The sequence below is a fragment of the Plodia interpunctella genome, chromosome 30 (assembly GCF_027563975.2).
Source record: "Plodia interpunctella isolate USDA-ARS_2022_Savannah chromosome 30, ilPloInte3.2, whole genome shotgun sequence".
In the NCBI taxonomy this organism is placed as follows: Eukaryota; Metazoa; Arthropoda; class Insecta; order Lepidoptera; family Pyralidae; genus Plodia; species Plodia interpunctella.
The window spans coordinates 3,576,402-3,595,768 of record NC_071323.1 but is presented as its reverse complement, the minus strand read 5'-3'; the positions used below and the strand labels follow the sequence as shown (position 1 = coordinate 3,595,768).

The window sequence follows — 19,367 nt, the reverse complement described above, 5'->3', positions numbered from 1 at the left end:
ATTTTCTCATACAAAAATAAACATTAATTGTATAAAAAATGACAAATAATAATGCCTATGTTCAATGTAAACTCGTAAAACGTTCTGATTAAATGTTTGACATCGCATACTTGCTAAAGCATGTTGTCTCTGTCAATGGCTAGTGGCCAAATGTTTGTTGTGATCATTCGAAGCCTCTTATAACATTAGAAACTCCAGTGAAAAAAATACTGTGATAATGACAATGCTTTCAAAGATACGACAAAAACAACATCACACATTTTTAGGCTCGTCCAAACGCTCCATACTGAATGACACGAACAAGTGACGTCACAACGTGCGAAAATATTCGCGAAGAAAGATTCGTTTGTTCGTCAGCTACATTAAATATTACGTTTATGGCGATGGATTTCTTAATAAAAGTTGTTACAACACTTTTGTTATTTATGATGGTTAAATTTATTTTTATAATTTCATACTTTTTGAAAATGGACTTTCCAATCAACTTTAAATCTTCGTATTTGGATCCAGCTGCATTGTTACATACAGTCTATGAATTATCACAATGATCCTAAATAGGTATATCTATTTTATCTAGATTATACATTTTTTTACAATTCTCTGACCTTGGCAACTATTCAAATACCTATTTCAAATGTTTATAAAGCGCGATAGTGACAAAACATACTTTCGCTTAAAGTAAGTACTAGTAAGGTATCTAGTCTCACCTCCCAGGTATGTGAAATGAAGCAATCGAATGATGGAATCCAGTCTGAAAACAATCGAATCACTAAGGAATTCAATCTTTTAAAATCCGACAACGTTAACCTAAACACGAAGATCTCAGTACTAGAGAAAAAACTGACTGATAGCTCAATTATTATCGCTGATATTTCCAACCAGCTCTCATATAAAGACCAACTATGCAGAATGAATAACCTTGAGATTGCAGGGATCCCATACACGAAATCAGAAAATCTACTACACATTATGCAATCCATTTCTACAAAAGTGGGTGTATCTTTGAGCACATCCGATATTGACCATATTCACCGTGTGCGACGCTTTCCCTCTAATAAAATACCTACAGAAAGCAGTCTAGCACCAACACAAATCCCTAACATCATCGTCAAGTTCACACATCGCCAAAAAAAATCCGAAATACTGGCTGCGGTACGCGCAATACGCGGTCTAACTACCTCCGATGTGGATATTGACGGACCCGCACGACATTTGTTCATAAACGAACATCTTACTCCTAACAACAAAATGTTGTACAGTCGGACGCGTAAACTTGGACGGGAATGTGGATACTCCTACATTTGGATCAAAGATTGTAAGATTTTTGTCAGGAAAAACGACGTTTCAAAACCCATTCTGATTTCTTGTGAAAGTGATCTTACAAAAATAAAATGACTATTCTTAATTACCTTATATTTATATCGTAAATATTTTACCACTTTAGCTATACACATAATTATTTGTTTGTGTCTACTTTTTCGGTATAATTATAGTACATGTTACAAAATCGACATCTAAACACCAAATTATTATTACTATATTTCGTCATATAATGAAAATTGTAAACGTTAACTTTTGTATTTTTATTTTCTATAAGCGGCTTTTCGGAAATATAATTGTCATTCTGACTATACCTTGTAATTACAACTTATGTTTTTCGTATGTATTTTTGCAATGCTGGTGGTACGCATGTTTATTGCATAAAATTTTATTGAAAATATTTAATAATGATTGACCGACGTGATTTACTCATTTACTACCAAAATGCGAGAGGATTGCGAACGAAGTCGGAGTATTTTTTACGTGAAGTTCTAAATAATAATTATGACATAATTTTCATTACTGAGTCATGGCTAAATGATGGTTTTTATAGTTCTGAATACTTCGATACACGGTATGAAGTATTTCGTTGCGATCGGGATGAGGTTGCAAGCGGGTTCGAGCGCGGGGGAGGTGTAAGGCCGGGACTCCACCAAAGCAGAGATGTGTGCGGTGTGCTGTGTGCTGTGCGAGAAGAGATGTTTTTCAGCTCGCGGGACTCCACCAAAGCGGAGATGTGTGCGGTGTGCTGTGTGCTGTGCGAGAAGAGATGTTTTTCAGCTCGCGGGACTCCACCAAAGCGGAGATGTGTGCGGTGTGCTGTGTGCTGTGCGAGAAGAGATGTTTGTCAGCTCGGGTGCGGGGCGTTGAGTGCTCAGTACGCATTCTGACACGAAAGGTAGACGATGTCGCTATTATTAAAAAAAAAGTATCTTCTTTTACTTGAAGAAGAACTACAGTCTGAAGAAGCAGAATTGATAGCTTTATACTACCTAAACAAAAGAAAACATCGGTTTTGGAAAAGAAGTCACTTGTATTACCATACCAGTCATGGAGAATTTTTTACTCTGTTTAATGAGTTAGATGATGAAAGTTTTACCAAGTCCTACAGACTACCGAGGAATATATTCTACGAACTACATAACTTAATTAAACCGCATATATTTAAGCAAGATACTAACTACAGGAGATCTATCTGTACCCAAGAGCGGCTAGCAGTATGTTTGAAGTAAGTACCTACCTAATTATTTTTTTGTTAATGTGTGTTTGTGTTTATGTGTGTTATCTGCGTTTGAATGTGATCAGTCTTTTTTGAGTGTTTGTTTTTTTTTGTGTAAAAGGGCTAAGTGAGAAGTACTCAAAACGAGAATCAAGAAGTACGAGAATACATGAAAAATATTATGTAAACTGAGGTATGTAAGGATTACGAGAAATCGAGATCCGTTGTCTCTTTCTACCCCTCCGGGAGACTGGAGTGATGCATATTATGTAAAAACCAAATATATTTTTATATTATCTTATTTATTCATAAAGAAAACAAAAAAATCAACTGCCGTTCTGGCAGTAGCAAAAAAAACGTAAGGTTATATTAGAAACATAACGTACAAAAAAATTATAACAGTAAATCACATGAGACATATTGCTTTCTTTTCCATATAGTTACAAATTATCATATGTGTCTTCTTCGTTTCTGAATGCTTCTATCTGTTCATCGGTCATGTGCGTATCTTCCAAGCTTGGAACAGGTGCCTGTGTCGAACTTGGACCCGGTATTTGTGTTGAGCTAGGAACCGGTGCCTGTGTTGAGTTAGGACCACCGGCCTGTGTTGATGTAAGAACCGGTGCCTGTGTTGAGTTAGGACCACCGGCCTGTGTTGATGTAAGAACCGGTGCCTGTGTTGAGCTAGGACCCGGTGTCGAACTTGGACCCGGTGCTGAAGTGTAACCGGGGGAATACCAATTATTTTCATTTGTGTTATACCATGTGTTTTGTAGCTCAAGTTCTTCCAATTCTAAAAGAACATTGAAAATTTTACGTTTAGCCTGAAGCTGCATATATTGAGAAAGCTTTTTTACACTTTTTGATATCGACAGAAAAAAAGTGTCCATTTCGTCAAGGGTATTATTTTTCTCTATCAATGATTGTATTTCTAGTTTTTCTTGGCGTATTCTTTCACGGTTTGCATGGTGCTGTATAAGTAAATTACTTATTTCATCCGATTTTCTTGTTGCATTTCTGCATGTCGAGGCTGAGACGCTTGATGTCGGTGACGGCGAATGTTGTACAGATGGACGATCTTCTGGAGTGCTTCTTGTATGATTGCTTGATGTTTCAAAAAACTCATCGGTTACATTACTTTCCAATGAATTTGTTTCCTGTTCATTTATATTTGTTTGTGAGGTATAATTTGTAGTCCTGTTTCTATTCGTCATATATGGTATCAAAAATTCCATTACCTTCTCATATTTCCATTCACGAATTTGTTTACCACTCTGTCCACTTCTAGTGGCATTCTTCCTTTTTAATGCGTTCCGGTGGCTGTCTCTCAACTTTTTCCACTTAGATTTAGCCGTTTTTACTGAAATAAAAATAATTGAAATCATTATAAATATTAAATGTTGACATTGCCATAGTCAAAATATACTTACCGCATTATCACTCATGCAGAATTTATAACCATTATAAATATTTAAAAAATACCAGAGTTTCAAGGGAAACCAATTTATAAAAAAAATATCTGAAATCAAACAAACAAAACGGATTGTATCTCTCGTACGTGGTCGCGGCAGACGGCGGCGTCGAAATTTGAAATGTTAATAAATAACGAGTGATAAATCCATTTTATTTGTTTGATTTCAATGTGTTGTGCTCGTGTGAATCTTAGACTTTTGATTGTTTCTTTTCTATTATTTAAAAATGGCTATAACTTTTGAACGAGTGAAAATTCTGTAAATACATAATTTCAGTAATGCCTAATCTTTTATAGTTCCGGAAACAACACGACACTGATTAAGATATTATTTTGAAATGACCCTTCTATTCTAACTGAAACCACGACACATAAATATAAATCTATATTATAATTATTACAGGTATTTGGCGACTGGTTCAAAATTTTCACAAATAGCTGAAAATTTTAGGATTGGAAAATCGACTGTTCCAAGAATTATAGAAGATGTCTGCGATGCCTTGTGGACAGTAGTACAACCTTTGGTTATGCCAGAACTTAATGAAAATGATTGGAAAAAAATTTCAAAGCAATTTGAAGAAATCTGGCAATTCAAAAACTGCGTCGGGGCCATTGATGGCAAGCATGTGTACATGTTTGCACCCCCAAAATCTGGGTCCTCATATTACTGTTATAAACACAGGTTTTCAACTGTAATGATGTGCGTAGCCGACGCTACCCGAAGAATAATTATGGTAGATATAGGTTCAATGGGAAGGTTCAGCGATGGTGGTATTTTTGCTGATAGTATATTCGGAATTCGTTTGAGAGAAAACAGACTAAATCTACCACAGCCACAACCCTTGTACCAAAATGGAGAACCTGTACCGTTTGTTTTTATTGGAGACGAAGCTTTCCCTTTGATGACTAACTTAATGAGACCATATCCACGCGATAATTTAAATAACGAAAAACGAACATACAATTATAGACTTTCAAGAGCTCGTCGTATTGTGGAAGCTACATTTGGTGTATTATCACGGAAATGGTACGTATACCGTAAAGAATTTGAATGTAAAATAGAAACAGTGGAAAAAGTGATAAAAGCAACGTGTGTTCTACACAACTTTTTAATTGACAAGATGCCTGGCTATCTAGATAATAATGAAACGGGTTTGGCCACGACTATGTTTAACGACACAAACGTGGAAAATCTATTATCGAATGACAATATGGATGCCTATCAAGTTCGAGAAAAATTCTGTAGTTATTTCAACAACGAGGGCGCCGTTCCATGGCAAGACACTCGTATTACAACATTACCTACTTGAACGAAATACTTAATATAATAAATTGCACTTACCGTCAGTTAATTGAGTTTCTTTCAAAACGTTCTCCCAAGCTGCATCTTTGACGTCAGTAAGTTTCTTCTTCCTCTCCGCTCGTCTCGTCTCCGCTTTGGTGGAGTCCCGGCTTAATGATTGGCGTACGCCACGAGCTGTGCGCGTCAGCGCGGCCCGAGTGGTGCGCGCCGCCGCCAGCCGACGAGCTTTGGCTCAGCATCCCGCTGCGCGCCCGGCGGCGGCCGCCCCCTCCACCGCCGCGCCTTCAGCTGCCGCTCGTCACATCGCGTCCTCCTATCTTTACTTAGGTTGCACTTACATTCCTCACTCACCTGCACACCATAGCACTTTAAGTTCTTTTTATGATCGAGCAGCTGACTTGGCTCACTCGAAACCAAATGATATTTTCTTAATACTTGGGGATTTTAATGTGACTAAAGCCATATGGCATACTGATGTCGAAAATAACAGTATGATTTTGGAAAGCAGTAGTGATGTCCCAACAAATCTCACTATCGACTTCATGAACTTTTCTTTATTACAACAATATACCAATGAACGTAATATTAATAATAGACTTCTGGACTTAATATTTAATAATAGATTTTGTTCCGTTAACCACTCCCGAAGTCCCCTTGTATCAGAAGATCCACAACACAAGGCTTTAGATATTTGTTTGCCGTCATGCTCGCCTATTATTGCACTCGAAAATAATAAATCACATAAGAAACTTTTTTATAAAGCTGACTATGATTCTATCAATCAAGAACTTAATTCTTATAATTGGACGTCGATATTTTCTTCCCTAGATAATGTTGACAGCTGTGTTGATTACTTCTACGATGTTTTGAAAAATTTAATAGATACATATGTTCCTACTAGTCACTCATCAATTAGCGGTAGGTATCCTCCCTGGTATACCAAACCATTAGTTAAATTAAGTAATGAGAAAAAGAAATACCATCATAAGTGGAAAAAATACGGTAATATTTCAGATTATAGAACTTTCTCTCTATTAAGAAAGAGGTTACGTAAGCTAGAACAAACTAATTATAATAACTTTATAACGATGTCAGAAGAAAGAATTAAAGATAATCCATCCTATTTCTGGACCTATGTTAAATCAAAAAAGCAACTTAATGATAACCCCAATATAATGTACGATAAAAATAATTATCCCCTTACTACAGGAAAAGATATTTGTGAAGCCTTTAATTCTTATTTCCAGTCTGTTTTTATACAATCACACGGGAATTCTCTTGATTTTTCTACCCTACCTGAGCATGAAAATTCTGTGTCGCTTATCAATTCAGTAAACATTGACAGGGATACTATCTTATATGAATTTAAACATATTAATTTAAAAAAAGGAGCGGGAGCTGATGGTATACCACCAATCTTTATTTATAACTGTTCAGATGCTTTGCTATTACCACTATATTTAATTTTCATAAGATCTATTGATACAGGTATTTTTCCAAGTAAGTGGAAACATGCTCTTGTTACTCCCATCCCTAAAAATAATCGCCGTGAGCTTATCTTAGAACACAGACCAATTTCTAAACTCAGCAAATTTGGCCAAATTTTTGAAAAAATAGTTTACAATTATCCACCGCACTCAAACATGTGATATCCCAAAGGCAACATGGATTTTTTAAACAAAGAAGTGTCGATACAAATATGGTTACTTTTGTAGATTATCTATTGAGTGCGTTGGATAAGGGTATTCAAGTCGATGTCGTGTACACCGACTTCTCCAAAGCTTTTGATAAAATTAATCATAACTTACTTACTTATAAATAAACTTTGGAAGGCCGGTGTACACGGTAATCTTCTTAGATGGATTGATTCGTACATTCGCAACAGAAGTCAAGCTGTCTGTGTAAAAGGATATTCTAGTTTTTTACCAATTCCTTCGGGCGTTCCCCAAGGTTCGCATCTTGGCCCTGTTTTATTTACTTTATATATCAATGATATACATGATGCCCTCGCGAATACTGATCAACTCCTATATGCCGATGATACTAAACTTTTCAGAGTGGTGACTGACATTAATGATTGTTTCAAAATACAACATGATCTTGACTCTCTTGTTGACTATTGTGAAGAAAATCAACTTTACCTTAATATTGATAAATGTCATATAAATAAATAAATAAATAAATAAATATATTAGGACAAATCACACAGATTGAGCTAGCCCCAAAGTAAGTTCGAGACTTGTGTTATGGGATACTAACTCAACGATACTATATTTTATAAATAGATACATATATAAATAAACATCCAAGACCCGGGCCAATCAGAAAAAGATCATTTTCCATCATGACCCGACCGGGGATCGAACCCGGGACCTCTCGGTTCAGTGGCAAGAACTTTACCACTGCGCCACCGAGGTCGTCAATATTCAATATTATCACATATACTCGCAAAAAACAGTACATTGATTTTAATTATCACCTCAACAATAACTTGGTCAAAAGGGTTGACTCAATTCGAGATCTGGGCATCATCATGGACAGCAAACTATCTTTTAAGCACCACTACGACCATATCACTCGAAAAGCTTTTAAAAAATTAGGATTCATTAATAGGATTACCAAACCTTTCAAAAATACTAGCACATTAAAAATTCTATACTTCAGTTTTGTCAGATCTATATTAGATTTTGGAAGTAACGTTTGGAATCCTTTTTATCAGGATGACGTAGACACAATTGAGAAAGTGCAAAAGAAATTTATTAAAATACTTAACTATAGAAATAACGTATCGAACCTTTCATATGAGGACTCTCTTAAACGTTATAAAATCTTATCCCTTAAAAACCGCAGAACCCAATTCGACGTAGCATTTTTACACAAAATTATAAACAGCCTTATTGACTCCCCTACACTACTTTCCAAAATTAACTTCCTAGCCAAAGCGCGACTTCCGCTTCGCTCCTCTCGCAAACTCAACATTTTAGTACCACCACAGTTGCACAGGAATTATACAAGAAACAACTTTTTTCATCGCTGCTTGGTAAATTATAACAAAAACTTCTCAGATATTGACATATTTAACTTAACTCTGCAATCTACAAAAAACAAAGTCTGCACTAAATTCATTTCGAAACAAATGTCTTAACTATGTTATGTTTTATTTATTTGTTTGTTTCTTGGTAAACATATTGTGTTTAATGGTAAATCTTTGATATTAATGGTTTATATCTTAGGTTAATATTATATCATAGATTTGTTTTTTCTTTTTGAGATTTTATTATTTGTACTTATAGGATACTAATGTTCTTAGAACATCACTGTATTAAATTATTATTAGGATGTGACAATTTAGATCACATTTATTGTTAACACGCATGCATTTATAAATTACTACACCATATACATAATCGGCACTGTTTTGTCTATTATATGGTTCACTGTTTTTGTAATACTATTTGTATCTATGACTGTTTGTGCCATAATAAATGAAAAAAAAAAAAAGTGTGCTTTAACTTTTATGAGTAAAGGATTTATGAAATAAAAGACCAACATACAATTTAAGTTTTTTTTTATATCTTGACAAAATTTAACAATAATTTATTCCATTCATATAGACATAGACAAGGGAAATTAACACAAAATGGCGGAGAGCCCGTAAAAACGGAATACTGCGGAGAATTAGTTAAAATATAATAATAACGGTTAAAATGCACTAAATACCTACTTATTTACAAATAAAATGGACATATTGACTAAACTCCCCATGTAAAACCAATTTATTACATAAAATAATTATTGTTACTTTTAAAATTAATTAAATAAATAACTTTTATATCATTTAAGTAGAAAAATACCATAAAGGTACTTAAGTAGGAAAGCATTTTTTGAATACTATTTTTGTACAATATTGCTACAAATATCAACGTTTACAGATTTGGATATCTACAATGAATATAAATTAGTTTTAACATAAGGAGTGTTTATGGAAAATAAAAATGGCTCCAATCGTAACATTCTTAAAATAATGATAATTAAAAACACGAAAAAAAAAAAGATCATTCATTATCATATAGGTAGACATTTCTATGAATATTTTTGGCGCGAATTAATTTACTGGCTTAAAAAATAAAGGTTATAATGAGTGTTAGTAGTGACTTAATTTTTTAGTTTTTCCCCGTAAATAAATGATTCTTTATTGGCAAATTTAGTAAAAACAATATGGAAACAGGGAATATTACTATAATATGATAACGGCAGTTACCAAATAATGATATCACATCATATTGAAAGATTTTCAAAGTTTGACAATTGTGTATCGTGGTGTATAATTGTGTATCGTGGTAACATTACATCGAGCTGTGTTTAATATTGTTTCAATTCCTCGGACATGTTTAATTTTTAAATTTGCTTTATGTAAAAGTAAATAGAAAATTCCTCAGCAAATACATACTTGAATTTTCGAACATAGGCAGGGTAAGAACAGCAATTTATATGAAAAATAAAAAATTGGTTAAACTGCGTCTTTGGCAGACCATAGATAAGGAGATATGGCAGACATTATAGACGGAGTGGCCGGCAAATAAAACAGGCTTCCATGAAATGTAAAACACGCAGCACGTCATTGCGTCCATACGTTATCTTTTCTCACACGACGCGCACGACACGATATGGGAAAAAGAGACAACATGTGGACGTCAGTAACACGCCACGTGTTTGCATGTGTCGTGGTAGACCTCCAGAGACCGTTCTGTCGGACTGATAGTTGTCTTCAAAAAGTCATTACTTTATTTTTTTTTCATTCGTGCCTCAATCACATTTAAAGTACGCGCTATGAGTCCTTATGATATTAAAAAAATAATATACATATTTTTTAATAGACATTTTTGGATTTCGTAAAACACTAGAATATTATGGAATTAGATACTTTAGATTTTATGTTTACATTATAATTTTTTCATTTTTAATAACGCGGGGAAAAGTTTCGATTTTCATAATCAAATTTAGATATATATATATACATACAAAATCTCGCCCTTTTTTGTTAATTTAAAGCAACGAAATTGTAAACAATTTTATCGTGAATATTGTAAACAATTTTATCGTGAATATTGTAAACAATTAAGGTATCTAGATATTCATGATAATGTAGTGGAAAAGTAGTAGATACCTTAGGAGTTGATTGGTCCTCATATTAGCGTGTATATTCATAGTATCGTAGTAACAATCTGATAAAGATGATTTGACATTTATTGATGGGCGTCACCTACATTCGTGCGAAAGAAAGTAATATATAATAGCTATTATAATTCGTTTTTCGGCCACGCGCAAAATTAATCAAACTGTAAACAAAAAATATTGACTTTAGAGTAACTAACTAAAGAGTTTAAAACAATATGTTTTGATATTTTTTGCAAATTATTTTTGCCACATTATTACAGTGTTTTTTTTTTACTAGTATTTAATTTTAGACTGTGCAATAAATTTTAGATAAAAGCTATAAAATCGTGAAATAAAAATATTTTAGCCGCGAATATAATTTCGTTAAGCGTTAGTAATAAACTGTAACAGTCCGACACACAGTCCAAACTAGCGACAAAACTTAACTAAATCTTATCTTACTGTACATATAAAATATATAATTATATCTACACTTCAGTCGCTTCTACTATGTTATGTCTCTGTACAAAATATACATATTCTCAATTAAAAAGACTTAATATTTAATTAATCGGTTTGAAACATATTTGACACTATTCCATTTGATTACACGGATAATAGGCCAAATTAAAATTTAAAAATCTCAGGAGACAACATTTGGTTTCAGTGATTTTTTGATTGACCCCGTTTCGATTCATAGAAAAGTTGAAACGTACTTTAAGCTAAAATATGTTTTGTCGCTTTATAATATTTAAAATTGAAAAAGATAAAACATTATTTTAGCTTAAGTTATAACTTTTTTATGAATAACTTATAAACTATCCATTCTTCGAAATTAGCCTTATGATTATAATGGAAAAATATTGAAAGACCATGTCATGCCATGACCAAATATTGAAGACGTATGATTTGATACATAGTTTTTTTTTTCATATATAAAAGAAAGCCAAATTTAAGGTCTTAAAAAACACAGACAAAGAAAAATTACATAAATCAATTATAAATTAAAGATTTTAAGTGTTTGAGCGACTTTGAGCGAGATTCAACATTAAATTTGGCCGTCCAAATCTAAAGGGACCTTATGGCGCCCAACACTTTACCATTATTGTCGTTGTGTTGTATTCGAACAACGGCAATAAGGGACTAAGTGCCAGCCGCCATAAAGTCTCTTTTGATTTGGATGGCCACAAATGTGTACAATCTCGCTGCCATAAATTATAAAAATTAATAATTTGTTGATTTAATGATACGTTTGAAATTAAATAAAAGAAAATGTCGCAAAAGCTATGTAAAAATAGGTTTTGATATCTTTGATATGAAATATATGTTTTGTAAGTTTTTAATTTTAGTAATTTATTAACCCAAAAAGTTAAACGAAGTCGCATCTATAATACATTTATAAGCTTAAAATAAATCTTATAAATAAACTTAAGTAGCTCATTTCCGATCATTCTCTGTAACGATTTAAATACTTTGATCGAAAATATATTCGATATAATCTCTTATTAAGATTTTTTTAATTCATCGATTCGCTTTATAAAACTAATTTCAAAGTACCGTGCGAATAGGGTAGTGGCATAAAAAAAATATATTTAAATGCATTTGGGTGACTTAAAAAATTTATGAATTTTTTTATGATTCTCTCTTTTAGTTACCTAATATTTGGTACCGTTTTTAGTTGCATCGAAAGTGACGTCACACATGAAAATATTGCTGATAATAATTTTAATTAATGGCAACCATCCTATATTTTTACTCCGCCCGCCAATTCCGCGGCAAATATTGGAACTAATGAAAATTCATAATATTATATTGACTTGCTAAGATACTAGCGCCGCCGTACATTGTAGTTTTGGATAAACTTATCATTCCTATATTCTCATTGTCTAGACTAGACAGTGACAGAAAATGGATTTATCATATGAATCATCCCGAAAGTCATTGTATCCGAAATATTCAGCAATTCCACACATATATTTTCTACGAACACATCTTAATCATAGTGACAACAATTTCAGTCGAAATATTAACAATTAATATTCAATTTCTTCATAACATCTTCCAAAACAATTGGGACGACGAAAATTCCAACGAAAAATTTCGATTTATTGGAACATTCAAAGATGGTAACTGACTGCCGCCATTGCAATTAATTCTTTGCCCACTAATATTGCCATTTCTTTCTTATTACGCAAGATGAAAGAGAGATCTATAAGACTCGTATTATATCAGGTTATATGGCCCTATGTAAATATATAATTTTTATATATTTTTATCATAAGGAATAGCAAATAGTATGTCTTAGTTTTCTTCAGCCTACAAAATTTGTTTCACCGCTTTGTTACCCTAACAACAAGCTAAATTTTAGCTTTTACGATAAGGCCTAGGATTTTCGTGCTTCTATATAACTACCAGCTTTTGTCCGTGGCTTCGTCCACGTGAATTTCCCACAGAAACAGTAATTTATCCGGGATGAAAGGTACCCTATGTCCTCCTCCATATACAGACGTGTGCAAAATTTCAAGTAGATTGGTTTAGTAGATAGAGCGTGAAAAGTTAACAAACATATTTATAATATTAGTTAGGATTTATAATTTTGGTGCGATATACATTAAAACTTCAGTCAGTTACTGACACAGTCTCAGTAAAGGGAGAAAATCGATATTTAACGATACATTTTTTGCCATTGCAACACCAAATACAATAGTCAGGATTGGTTGATAAACACCTAGTGTGGCCAGCCAATAGGACTCAGGGCCTTCATTTATATTCTACTCTTTATAGAGACTAGCGTGATTTTTAAGCAAAATAAAGCTCATTAAAAAATGAGTTTTTAAAGAGCGTGTTTGTATGTGTTTATTACTAACACTGGTGTCAGATTTTACTCAGGACCCTTAAAGACATCAGTCTGACATGACCCCATCGACAACCGCCTACGCAAATAATTTAAAAAGCACCTTGTTTCTCTTCAATTCCTTACACTTTGAGCTAGTTTTGAACTTTCAGTCCCTGGCGTTTTATAAATAAGATATTTATTAATTAAAACATGTTTTGTCTCGTTCTGTCAACGCCAAATATGTAAAGTGAGACAAGGACAAAATATACTTCGACTATCTTCAGTACGTTTCATCCGTGTCTCATTAAATAGGTTATATTTTTATTTTATTTAAACATAAAAAATAGATTTTTAAGTTGTTTTAGTAAAATTCCTTGTTATAATATGTACATTTACATACGGTAAAAAAATAATAGACGAAACTGCGAACTACGGATGTTTTTTTTTCAATATGTATCAATTTCATATTTTTTATCATAGGGGTAATTACATATTTTACGAATAAAATTTTACATAATTTTACTAATTTCCTTATAATTGTGTTTCAATTATTTAGTTGTATACCTAAATAATTGCTTTTGAGAAAAATTGTTAACAGAGTCAGACGTGGATCCAGTCCTCAAAAAAGGGGGGTTGACAATCGAATATTTTTATGCGCTAAAAGCTTAAAATATCATTGATAGAAAGGATCGCGTGCTTATTGCGAAAAAATAAACGCAACAAACTAATCCTTGTATATATAACAATATTGAGATTTGACCATTGTAAAAGTGACATAATACTATGATTTTCAAAGATGGTACGTAAAAATAAATTATTTTCTGTATTAAATTTTGTTTTGTGACGTTTTGGTTGTGGGCATGCCCACTGTGCCCATACCGCTGGATCCGCGCCTGACCAGTAAAATACTCCCTTCACAATACGATATAGGAAAGCTCAAAATACTTGGCACTTATGGACAAAAATCTAGTTTTAAGACAATTTTCATACGTACATGTTGTAAGGCATATTCCTTTCATATGTATTTCAGTCCAGGGCCAGTGGTCCAACTGCTGCGTCCAACTAGTAGGACCACGGGCCTTTAATAGGGCCAGTTGTCCAACTGCTGCGTCCAACTAGTAGGACCACGGGCCTTTATTAGGGGCAGTTGTCCAACTGCTGCGTCCAACTAGTAGGACCACGGGCCTTTATTAGGGGCAGTTGTCCAACTGCTGCGTCCAACTAGTAGGACCACGGGCCTTTATTAGGGGCAGTTGTCCAACTGCTCCGTCCAACTAGTAGGACCACGGGCCTTTATTAGGGGCAGTTGTCCAACTGCTCCGTCCAACTAGTTGGACCACGGGCCTTTATTAGGGGCAGTTGTCCAACTGCTCCGTCCAACTAGTTGGACCACGGGCCTTTATTAGGGGCAGTTGTCCAACTGCTCCGTCCAACTAGTAGGACCACGGGCCTTTAATAGGGCCAGTTGTCCAACTGCTGCGTCCAACTAGTAGGACCACGGGCCTTTATTAGGGGCAGTTGTCCAACTGCTCCGTCCAACTAGTTGGACCACGGGCCTTTAATAGGGCCAGTTGTCCAACTTTAAAAATAGTTGGACCACAGCACCTTTTAACATTAATCTTTAAATATCCCAATTTTCGGGACGGGCAATGCTTATGTTACCGTAAAAGTAGAATTACGGTCAATCTTAAGATTTTCCACTACAACTATGATTTACCGGTTAAATATGTAACGGGCAAAGACGTTATTGTCGATGTGTACAATATGTAACGATCCACGGACATAAGTAATCGTCGATATTTAGTTATGGACATCTCTGTAATCTGCTAATTAAAAACTATTCAGATCAACAATAAAAACATATAAACACCGCCCATAAGGTATTTATATCCGTGGAACGTCACATATTTCTCTGGTAAATCTCAAGTTCAACTAGTAGAACCAAACTGTTTCGCAGTAAGCTTTTTGACAGTAACAAATATGCCATTATTAGCTTAATCGTTGGTTTGTAGCTCGATTAATAAGTTTTTTTTTTTTAAATTGTCCAAAATGACATCCAGTCTGTCCACAAAGAGAAGAAAAAGGATGTTAACGTGTTTTTTTAAACTATTTTTAAGTACATTACTTTGTGTATGCTATATTATATAGCAAATATATGTATAAATATAATGATCAAGATTGGTTGATAACATAAATCTTTTATAGATTTATATTGGAGCCAGTTCTACCAATAGCCATTTGATACAAGGTACATGTTGCTATCTCGTTCATTGGAATCCCGACATTTCTTATGCAGGCTCCACACTGTCGCGGAACTCGGACGGATGCCGACGCGAATGAGTATTGCGTAGTTAGTATCAGTGCTTTTATTGACCACAATGAAAAAATAAGCAATGTACACAGATTCGCGGATAGTGTGCTGGCACGTAACGTAGATATATAACATTTATAGTCGCCGTATAAAAGTAGGGCCAATTTGATAGGTCACATTCGACAATACGCGACATTTAGCGCTATTCATAGAAAAAGAATAGCTTCTTTTATGTCGGGAGTCTATAGGTGTAAAAACGAAATTATCCGCAGCCTGTCCACACGACTGCTGACGACCACAACATACAAGTGTTGGGTTAAATTGACGCATGGTAATGGGTAGTTACCTATTACCATTAATAAGTAAATAAGTTTTTAGTGAACAACATTTGTTTTTTTTAATGTATTTTTACTTTATTTTATATTTATTTATTTTGTGATATGGATATTGTGTCTGCAATAAAGAATTATTATTATTACGTCAAAATTCATAAATGCAACCTTGTAACGGAGGGCACACAATATTTATTGTTCCAAAATCAGAACTACTAAAACTAGTATAAAATCCATTATAATACCAAGTCCTCTACCGCTTCTGTCTGTCAAAAACTACTGCAACGATTTTCATGCGGTTTTCACCCATAGATAGAGTGATTACTGAGAAAGGTTTAGGTGTTTCATTTATTCCGTTTTTACCCGAGCGAAGCCGGGACGAGCCGCTAGTACTATATAAAGAAATAATAATAACAAAATACATTTTTCGACAGTTCTAGCTATAGACTGACAGATGTCAAAAGTGACATATTAGATTGGGTAAGGAGAGACACGACTACAGATTTAACGCATAACAATACACATACTTTGATCAAATTTCTTGGGAGTATAAGCTCCAGTCTTAAACCCCTTCCAGACGACCCAATTTTATGATCAATTTGATTAGGTTGACAATCAAATTGGGTCGTGTGGACGGAATATGAAATTCAAGGTCATTGGGTGGTCGGCATCGCCCGATTTGGGATTGCACAGTCAAATACTGAAATTGGCGATTTAGTTGTGCCCTGTGGTTGACGATCAGATAGTACCCAATTCAATCGGCAATCAAATTGGGCAATCAGATTGTGTCGTAAGGAGTTTTACTTAACATGGGTTGATAAATACGGTGTTGCCAGCTAAGAGGACAGATCGCTACCATTTATTTTCTACTCTTCATAAACAGATTAGAGTTCTTTGTTGATGTTTTTAAAATAATGATTATTCTATTCTTGTAAATTTGCGCGAAGAAATTCCTGAAAGTAATTGTCTTAAGTCTAAAAATCAGTCATAATGACTGGAGGCGAGGCTGGTCCGCGACGAGTGCAATGTTGAGCTGTGGTGTGGCAAGGTCGACGGTAGCCTCGCGTTTTGAGTCGCTTGCCGCTCTTGGTCCTCCAATTGCGCCGCGAAGTCGTCTTCCAGTGCCTGACAATTTGTTTTTATTTTATTATTTTTGTGTACATTTGTGAAGAAATCTCAGTAAGGCTTTTCACCGCATTCTGATAAAATATGATAATTACTTAAAACAGGCATAAAAACGTAACTTTTATATTCTGTTGGTTGCTTTTAATCTCTGACGCAAAAAGGGTGTTATATAAGTTTGACCGCTACTGTCTGTGTACGTGGCACCGTAGCGCATCAACATGAACCTATTTGGATGCGATTTTTTTATTTGATAGCTAATTTTTATGCGGTTGTTCTTAGATATGTTTGATCAAAATAGGTTCAGCCGTTCAAAAGTTGTGTCGAAATTGGTACGTGCGCGTTTAATACCTATTTTAAGTAATTAATAATGAAATCCTAATTTCAAATATCATATTGTAATCTCGCAGATAACTAACTGCCTGATGTGGTGGCCTATTAGTTATTAAACACTTGTGAAATACAATTTTTACGCTACCTGTTACATATGTTACATGTAGACTATCAGATAGTTTATCAGCAAGCGGCGAAACTGGCCCTAAATATATCCGCGTATATTAAAATTTTGTACAGTCTGACAGGGATCTTTTGGCATTTTTATAAAGTCACATTTTTTACGCTTTTGGGTTGAAAAAGTGCTTATTAAAATAACTGTTTTCACAAGTAAATATATTTCTATTGATTAATATCAGTGGCGCCATCTACGCTGTAAATTTGAATTTATTTTATTTTACATCAATACATAGACCTAATGATTCTTGTCAGACGTACATTTAATGTTGTTACTACTAATTTAAATAAAAAATAGTGAAAAAAGGAAGCTCTTATCTATTGTGTGACATGGTGAAATTACTATATGTTACTTTCTACGTAAATGGTACTGTGTTTGTATATTTTCCTTCGTTATATTCTTCTTCATAGTCGTATTCCTCATGGCCGAGGGTCGTGGTCATTACGTGGAATGAAACACACACAACAACTTCCTTGGCATTATTGATGGAGTGGTTTGCCATTGCCTTCTCCATTTCACACACAAGATAATAACAATCAACCGGTGTGCAGGTTTCATCACGATGTTTTCCTTCACCGGAAGCATGTGGTGGTCGATGAAAACTATATGAGTCAGATTGGTAAAAAAAACTCATGGGACACCAGTAGGATTTGAACCTGGGACCTTTCGATCCACAGGCGGGCGTCCTAACCTTTACACCACCACCGCTTCTTTCGTTATATTACCTATGCAAAAATCCTTGATAGCTAAAAAGAACAAAAATTTCGTGTTACTAAAGTGCATTCTTGATTAATTATGCATTATGGCATCAAATTCTGTTGTCATTGATGTGATGAACATTTTTTTAAACATATCTAAAAAGGGGAACTTTTGCAGGGACAATATTTTTAACATAATAGTTTCTAAAACTTGAAAGTTGTCTCAGCGTACTTTGAATAATTTTTACGCTCTTATAGGTACCAACGTGGAAAACTAACCGTAAAATATTAAAATAACATTAAAAGCAAAATTACTTAACGTGTAATATATTTTAGTAAATCAATAAATTTAAAGAATTTCAAAGTGAAATATATAGACTGTCAAGAAAACTGCAAAGAAAACTGATTTTTTAACGAACTAAATTTTTTTTGTCATTACAATACCTAATCGATTGGTCAGGATTGGTTGATTGTTACCAGCCAACAGTATTGCTTTTGCTCTATGTGTTTATTTAAAAAAAAAATTAATAGCGATTCAATTTGTCAAAGTTTTCCTCTTGAAAATTTATAACTTAGCATAACATGAAAAACTAAGTATTCAAAACATATTTACATGCCAAACTCTGTGCATATTTACATAAAAAAGTGATATAAGTAAAAAAGACGCATAATACCATAATCAACGAACTCATAATAGGGAATATTACCGCCTTATTATCATTATATTATATATTATTGTGATGCAAACAGTGTACAATCCACGGCACACAAGTTGAACCAAAATGGCGACCTTCAGCGCATGTTTAATTAGAGATAAAAGTGTTATTTCTGGGATTTTTTTATGGTTACCCGCCAAATACGAAACACTCGTTTATTTTTTAATAAATAATAACCACTAAAAATCCAATGGCGACCGTCAGCGCAGGTTTAATTAGAGATAAAAGTGTTATTTCTGGGATTTTTTCGCGGTTACCCGCCAAATTCGAAACGCTCGTTTATTTTTTAATAAATAATAACCACTAAAAATCCTTTCTAATACTTTCGTCTCTAATTACACCAGCCGCCATTATGGTTCAACACGTGTGAG

The 19,367-nt window shown here is 34.0% G+C and overlaps 3 protein-coding genes across 4 annotated transcripts in view; 1 reads left to right on the top strand and 2 right to left on the bottom strand.

Moving 5' to 3' along the window:
- The first annotated feature begins 316 nt into the window (after positions 1 to 316).
- On the top strand, positions 317 to 1,395 carry LOC128682360 (uncharacterized). The gene has a single exon (XM_053767004.1). The coding sequence runs from the start codon at positions 724 to 726 to the stop codon at positions 1,393 to 1,395; it is 672 nt and encodes a 223-aa protein (XP_053622979.1). The 5' UTR covers positions 317 to 723.
- A 1,177-nt stretch (positions 1,396 to 2,572) lies between these two features.
- Positions 2,573 to 5,675, bottom strand: LOC128682359 (uncharacterized). Its single transcript, XM_053767003.1, has 3 exons — positions 5,665 to 5,675; positions 5,353 to 5,462; positions 2,573 to 3,899 (listed from the first exon to the last, which is right to left on the bottom strand). Exons 1-3 carry the CDS (start codon positions 5,673 to 5,675, stop codon positions 2,980 to 2,982), a joined length of 1,041 nt encoding a protein of 346 aa, XP_053622978.1. The 3' UTR covers positions 2,573 to 2,979.
- Positions 5,676 to 10,096: 4,421 nt separating this feature from the next.
- LOC128682568 (serine/threonine-protein kinase 10) overlaps positions 10,097 to 19,367 on the bottom strand; it is a 76,909-nt gene continuing 67,638 nt past the window's right edge. Inside the window, exons 30-31 of one of the 2 annotated variants that reach the window (XM_053767373.1) lie at positions 18,308 to 18,328; positions 16,937 to 17,074 (exon numbers count right to left, since the gene is read on the bottom strand). In XM_053767373.1, the coding sequence (XP_053623348.1) occupies positions 18,308 to 18,328 (21 nt within the window). In that variant the 3' untranslated portion in view covers positions 16,937 to 17,074. Of the gene's footprint in view, positions 17,075 to 18,307; positions 18,329 to 19,367 lie in introns of both variants that reach the window. The other variant, XM_053767372.2, reaches the window with a different exon arrangement.

What these genes read in the sequence shown, in the direction of transcription:
- LOC128682360 (XM_053767004.1), top strand. Translation starts at nt 724, where the DNA reads ATGAAGCAATCGAATGATGGAATCCAGTCTGAAAACAATCGAATCACT.
- LOC128682359 (XM_053767003.1), bottom strand. An exon ending in AGAAACTCAATTAACTGACG is followed by an intron (nt 3,900 to 5,352) that starts GTAAGTGCAATT and finishes TTTTTATTTCAG; the next exon opens with TAAAAACGGCTAAATCTAAG.